General features: G+C 41.2%; 1 protein-coding gene across 1 annotated transcript; it reads right to left on the reverse strand.

Annotated features, from left to right (window-relative positions):
- Window positions 1–4,007: 4,007 nt before the first annotated feature.
- LOC125526895 (ent-kaurene oxidase 2-like) lies at window positions 4,008–7,219 on the reverse strand (the record flags this gene model as incomplete). Its single annotated transcript, XM_048691502.1, has 7 exons — window positions 4,008–4,331; window positions 4,466–4,660; window positions 4,750–4,908; window positions 5,089–5,343; window positions 5,711–5,851; window positions 5,974–6,135; window positions 7,059–7,219. Coding segments are annotated over 7 exons (1,397 nt in total), but the record flags the coding sequence as incomplete, so codon positions are not given.
- Between the last annotated feature and the right edge of the window lie 345 nt (window positions 7,220–7,564).

A 7,564-nucleotide genomic window follows, 5' to 3' on the forward strand; every position in this document is an offset into this window, starting at 1 on the left:
TCGCACCAACACCACCAAGTTCGTCTAACTTGTATTAATGTTTTTAGCATAGTTCACTTTGTATGTGTCCCTTCTTCCTTCCCGGAGGCGTATTGATATGCAATAATTGAACTATGGTGAGATCAATTGCTTTTGTTTTCCACATTAGGTGAATTTGCATGTTTCTATAAGAGAACTAATTAACTACTCCCTCTGTCCCATAATATAAGAGCGTTTTTGACACTACACTGGTGTAAAACACGCTCTTATATTATGAGATGGAGGGAGTAAATAACAAACCTTCTCTTGTCTAAAGACTTGTCAGGCACTTAGGTTGTTTTCATTGTGTACGTCCTAAGTTGTGTGTTTGTCATACCATTTCGTTAGAGCTGGTTGGCTTCAACATGCATTCATGTTCTACCCAATTATTCATCCAGGTTTTGGATTCAGCAATATATAAAGTGTTTGGTAGTGACGCAACAATTAGGTTGTGGTGGGCAAAATGAGAATTGACGCATCGTTTGAGGCATGAGACGCCGCCAAAGGCATAGCTATAGGCCCTGGGGCAGATAGCCTTGAACAAGTGTAAGAACATGGTGCACATGTAGATGCTGCGATATTAATAAGTTGTTGCTTATAAGATTTGGGAGACTACTTTTCAGGCAGTTGCTTACATCATGCCCCCCTTCTGTTTCTACTAATCTGGACTCTACTCTTGCAGGAAAAAAGATGGATAACCCCATATAAGAGTATATATACCTTTTGTGTTGCTGGCATGGTTCATTTCCTATTAGGAACCTTGGCATTCAAAAAGATAATTTAGAGAAGCGCCCGAGTTAATTAGCGATCCAAAAACTTATCCTATCATGGATGTTTGTTCTTAATTAATTAAGTGTCAAGCAGCCTCCCAATCTTTGTGATCTCCTTTTTTGGATCCCAAATGGGGTTTGGAAGAGGTTAGATTTTTGTTGTTCTTACTTATTGTGGCAGTCAAATCAGCATACAAAATACCATTTAGCACGTCGTAGATTTTGTGTACTCCTAGAGACCAAGGCGGCCTTAGTGTTCAAGATTTGGAAGTAAAAGAAGTACGCAATGAATGACCAAATTGGTCAGTATTTTCGTAGACCGGAATGAGATTGTCCCACAAAGTTACAGAGGCAAAACTAACTTTGGAAGCAGGACTTGTTTAAGTATCTAGGATGAGCTACATACCACTGGATTTTTTTCTATGCACTTAGTGTATTCGGCATTATTGGATACACTAGTTGGATTTACATCTAAATGATTATGATATAAATTACCTCTACATAACACGGTATTCCTTTAGTTTTTATGTTGAAAAGTCATCTTTACTAAGGACAATTTGATTAAATGCAAATGGCCGGGGCACACAATGTAGCTTCTATTATGAGCAGGAAGTACAATGTTTTTATTGTGGGCTGGCATTTAATTGGAGGGTTAATTGGATAAATGGCATTTGAATTTTGGCGATTCCAAGAAACGCCACTGCAATTTCCAAACTTTGAAAAATATCACTGCAAAATTTATAAACTTTGGAAAGCACCACTGCAGACCTTGAAAAATGCCACTAAAAATGACATTTTTCAAAGTTTTGAAAATTGCAGTGGCGTTTCTCGGAATCGCCAGAATTTGAGTGGCATTTATCAAATTAACCCTTTATTGGATGGCTCGTTGTGTACTTAACTTTCGATATCACCAATGTGGTCATAATTTAGGTCATGGCTATGATGCGGGGGTGTAAACTGTTAAGTCCACTTATTTTGGTCATGGCGGCAACGTGTTTTTGTCTATTTGGCTATGCAGAAATGGTATTGTCTTCAATTACCAATTTGTTGCGATCATCGGTGTTCCTAAAAAAGGTGTGACACAAGGAGGCGATGTAACATGAGACCAAGAAGTTCGAGCACCTTAATAGGGAGTTTATGTCCCCGATATGGATAGCATACCAGTGATGGGTTTCGTAGTATTTAGAGTGGTATTTGTTGACATGTTACGTCCTTATTTCGCTGGATTGCCTTGATTTTTTGTATTCCACTTTTTGGTGAGGCATTGATTGGCAACTTTGTAATAAACATTATAGTAAGTTATGCTATATAACTGCTCAACTGCAGAATAGACGTCTTTGCCATCGCTTATCTTGGGCTCTTGTGCGCATAAATTTCTTATGGAAGTGGACTGGGATCCCACATTTGACGTCATTCACCATTGTGATCCGTGACAAGGGAAGCTCATGTCTTCAGCAGATACGTTTACTCTAACTAATGCTTGCCTCTCGGTCATTCCTATTTTTGCAATGAGATTGTTCATTTTAGGAGAAGGGGTGCATGCGAAATTTAATAAAGTGTGGGCTAGGTTTTTTTTCTGGGAAGCGGAAACGAAAAAACACAAATACCATATGATCAGATGGGCTGATCTTTGTCGCCCGAAAAACTAGGAAGGATTAGGCATTTCCAACTCGAGAAAGATGAACTTTGACCTTATTGCCAAATGGATCTAGAAGATCTCGCAAAATGATAATGGGCTTTGAGTTAGGATCCTTGCAGCAAAGTACTTCCCGAACTGCTCCTTCTTTGTGTGCAATGTGAAGGGGTCATCAATCTGGAAAGGGATTTAGAAATGTAAACAAGTTCTTTAAACTTAAAGGGCGAAATTCACATTTGGGAATGGGAAAGATACGAAATTCTGGCTATCGGCTTGGGTTTCGGATAAACCTCTTTATGCCTTATATCCTTCCATGTTCTTATGGTGGCCAAGCTGCAGGCCCTCATCTGTGAAGTCTCCGCTTCCGCTTCTGCCACCGTGGTCTTTTTAGATCTCTCTCGCCGGTGGAGTCGTTAGCTTTAGACAACCTACGTTCTTTAATTGATCACATTACTCTTAGTTCTATCAAAGACTCGATCAGCTAGGAGATAGAGCTCTCGGGCATCTTCTCTATCATATCCACCCATGCCAAGTTGGTGCGAGGCCCCAAGGTTCGGTATGTCAAAGGCTTGTGGGCAACTCAAGTGCCCCTCAAAGTTCGTATTTTCCTTTGGCAAGTGGCTTTGGATCGCCTACCCTCAGCTCTAAACCCACAAAAATGTTATGGTTCGGACCATAGGTGTTGTGCTCTCTATGGCTCCCCGGAGAACTCCAATCATATTATTTTCCAATGTGCTCCAACGAAATCCCTGTGGAGTTGTGTTTTGGGCAATCTTGGAGCCCAAATTCAATGTTAGATATCCTTGCGCTTCTCAACAATTCTTGCGGCCAACAATGCCGCTTAGGTTGGAGACCGTTTAGTGCTTTAGATTGGCGCTATGGAATACTCGCAACAAACTAGCCATTGAAGGGACCATCCCATCTCACCCTGCTAATTATATCTTTAAATCGTCTCTAGTTTTTCAGCAATGGCGTCCACTAGGGAAGAAGAATGATTGTGCAGCATCAGGTATCCTTTTCAAGATCAAACATCTTCATGCTATCCACAGGAGCTCCCGAGTCTCACCAAGGCGATTCTTAATGTTCCTGCGCTCATTTCGAGTCGCGATATGTACCTTGTTTCCTTTTTACTATCTGGTTTGCAAGACTTTAACGTTGTGGTTACTTGGCCTCTGTTGGCTTTACTAATTTAAAGCTGGGTGCTTCTTGTGTCTATTTTCCAAAAAAAAGTTATGCCATATATGCATCTCTACCTCTATGTACTAAAAAGTATGTGATTGTCGCTAGCATTGAACACATTGTTCCTTAGTAAAAGATCCCGTTATCTAAAAAATATTGACCGTCGCCGTGTTGAACACATTGCTCTGCAATAATTTGATGTTACGAAAACCAACCAAGCAGCTGTGACCGTGCTACAGTCTTGTTTTTGGTTCCGACTTGAACCCCAAAAGCTCCGGCGCAATAATCGCAAGGCAAACAGTGTAAAAATCCGAACAAATTATTGAGGTAAATCATTAAAACATGCACCCATATTATCTTGTTTGGACAACTCCACTGTCAAACAAGCAAACCAGAACTGCCCTTCACTGCCTCCCTCTCCTCGGCGAGAGATACACGTAGAGGGGGTGGAGCTTGTAGCCCATGAGCTGGACGGTGTCCACCTTGTCCTCGTCGCCCTCCTTGAGCGTCCAGACGAACTCCTGCACGAACCTCGCCATGGCGGCACACGAAATGCCCGTCGCCTGCGCGCTCCCGGCACAGACCCTCCTCCCGGCGCCGAATGCAATGGTCTTGTACATGTCCGCGACGTCGAACCTGCCGTCGTTCAGGAACCTCTCCGGCCTCCACTCCTCGGGCTCCTCCCACTCTTTCTTGTCCATGTTGCAGGCGTACACATTGACGATCACCTGGCAGGTGGCAACGGCCGAAATATATATATACGCCATTTTAGTGAACAGACAGCACTTCACTTCCGTTATGATGAGAGTAGCATTCAGTCACGTGAGAAAAATATTACTGAAGTGTGGAGTCATATGAGTACCTCTGTTCCGGCTGGGACATCGTAGCCGGCCAGTGTGGTGGTCTCATGGACGAACCTTGGAGGCAGAAGCGAGACAGGAGAATGGCGCCGCAGCGTCTCGTGGAACACGGCATTCAGGTACGGCAACCGAGGAAGATGATCCTCCGTCACCATGTCCTCGCCGCACACCTCCTGGATCTCCCGGTAGAGACGATCCTGCCATGGCGTGCCATGAGAAATCTGGTGTTAAAAATGCATCCCCGAGGGCAACAAGTACTTATTACTAGAAGGGTAGCTCAGCTTGCCTGTTTTTCGGGGTTCTTGGCAAGCTCGTACATAGCCCACTCGGTCGTCACCAAAGTAGTATCTGCACCCTCTATGATTGACTCCCACACCAGCATCGTTACTTGGTCATCTGTCAATGTGTTCTCTGCCAACAAAAAGTCCAGATAGGATGTCTTTGCCTGCATATCACAAATTGATTGCGTTATCATCACTTCATCAATGAACAAACATACGTCTGCTAAAAGCTACTTCCTCTGTACACTAATGTAAGATGTTTTTACAGTTCAAATTAAACTGCAAAAAACGTCTTATATTAGTGTACAGAGGTATTAGTATATATATAGGTAGATTGCTGCCACCTTGCCACGCGCAATTCTTTCCTTCTGCTGATCGATCAACGCTCGCATCACCGTGGTTCGCCTCGATTCTGTGGTAGCAACTGCTGTATCAAAGCTCTTGTTTGGAATCCAGCTGAGGTACGGGAAGAAATCCCTCCAATCAATCTCAGTGACGCACATCATCATGTCAGCCACAATGATCTGGTAGATTTCATCCTTTGATATGTCCCGTCCAAACTCCTTCACATAAACTGAACTCACATCCTCACCTAAACCCTGAAAGTGCAGCATGCATGAACGACGACCCATACCATCCTTACTGTTCAAATTAAGAAAGTGTGGTGCTATCGTGTAGGCAGACTAATTAAATCATGGTGTTTGTAGAGAAACCAAGGTTTTGGATTCCGAAGGATGATTTTTTCTCGTGGGGCACCAAAATACTCGGTTAGCACGGGAACCAAAAATACAGAACAACTTTTGGACGAAATTTAAATCAATTTTTGAATCCTAATATTTTCACCTAGATATTTATACATGTTGAACCACAGTTTAACCAAAATGACCTCCTAGCCTAGTGGTATAACATTCCCTCAACCTCCCCGCCGGTGGAAAGGTCGCAAGTTCAATTCTCTGAGAGACTAACCTGGATCAACGATAAGCGGAATAGCTCCTCCTTGAAAACTTGTCGAAAGTTCTGAGGAGCATGTGGGTCATCAGCCACCAATGTATGAAAGGTGGTTAACATGTTGTCCATCATCATGTTTCTCGTCTCCCGAAATTGTCTCTGCAAGCATCTCATTGTTGAAGCACACCCCGCATTGTTAAATCTTAGCTAACTGAACTTGCAAGTGTATTTGAGAGGTGGTATAATAAATTGTACAATTTTGAAATTGTTTTGACTCATACCTGAGCAGAAGAACCCAACAAACCCGCCATAACAAAGCGCTTCACCATTTTGTGGAAGTCACCATAGTCACATGTAGCAACCATTGTTTTATCACGACTCAACACCGATAATGCTTTAGGTAGCTTTCGAGTAGATATGGATGAGAATTTCGCAACCATTGCCTGCAAAATACGAGTCAATTTTGAGATATTTCTACCATGCTGCTATGTTTTTCTTTTCTACTTTTGCATTGCTTAGTTTTGGCTATATGTATTGCAATGATTGTGTTTTTAAAAGGACGAAAGTTCCTGATGTTGTACATGTTATATCCAAGGATACCGGTTGGATCCGTCAGCGCGAGGAGGACTGAGCATCTATGGATTCTGGGTCAAATCTAGGAGAGATGGTAGCTAGGGTGTATTCAACCGATATGGATGACGGTCCGTTAACATAACTAGTGAAGCAGGAGGCAGCATGTAATATTTTTCTTGCGGTTGTTGTAGGCTTGTAGCCCTGTTTTGGCCTTGGCCTTTTGTATCCCGTCTGAGATGTTAGATGTCAAGGCCTCGCAATAAGAGAAAGCTGTGTGCATCTCTCTATACATAGGATAGAGTTTTTTACCCTCTTTTTTCTATTAAAAAAACGAATGTTATCAAGAAAACAATATATGCATGTTCGGTGTTTTAGTGTGTGCTGCCTTTTAGGTAGTTGTTTGAGAAAGGAGGTCAAGTAACAAAGCGGTTGCATCATTTTCATGTGACAATACTTGTCAGAATCCTTATTTGTCTCCAGAATGACAAAATGAAAGAGATCAAAATAACCTTCATATTAGCTGTAAACTTCAAGTACTGGGGTGAAAAGGAACCCTTGTAGCAAAAAAAATTGTCGTTGAAGTACAAGATATGCTAAGATAATCATGGACTTGGTAATTCATGTTACAAAATTAATGGAGAGATAACTAAAATGCCAAACTGTACAATTACCTAGAATTGCAAAAATGATTTTATGTTTCTACATATATAAGAATACATTATTAATTTCCCCGCAAAAAAAGAATACATTATTAATTGAATCTAAGAAATATGAAAATTGAAATTTCAATTACCTCCTTGGCTACTTCAGTTGAGTTGACCACAGCTACAGATGAAGCCCCAGTCCTTATTGTGTATATTGGCCCATAAATATCAGACCATTTTGCAAATGTTTTATGCGGCTTCTTTTCCGTCAGTTGAAGCAGGTTTCCAATTATAGGTAAACTAGGAACGGCTGCATGTCAGTTAAATAGAAAAAAAAGAGGATTAACATTTTTTACTTGATGTAGAATTGGTATTATTCTTTTTGAAGGCAAGGATTGATATTTAAGATAGGGCAGTCTGACAATTAGTCAACATGGATGATAACAGGCTCGATCCATGGAGATCATAACCATGCAACATTTCTTCTTCTTCTTCTTTTCTCACGTATTTTTCATCAATTAATGTTACACGAGGCTATAATCATACAATTATAAAGCATACATAAATGGTTTGAAGTATAAATCTTTGGTAAGTATTCATGAATGATAAGAAGTACTACTTATGTTGATGAACCCTTTAAAATCTTTCCAATATT

The sequence above is a fragment of the Triticum urartu genome, unplaced genomic scaffold (genome assembly GCF_003073215.2).
Source record: "Triticum urartu cultivar G1812 unplaced genomic scaffold, Tu2.1 TuUngrouped_contig_2222, whole genome shotgun sequence".
NCBI lineage: Eukaryota > Viridiplantae > Streptophyta > Magnoliopsida > Poales > Poaceae > Triticum > Triticum urartu.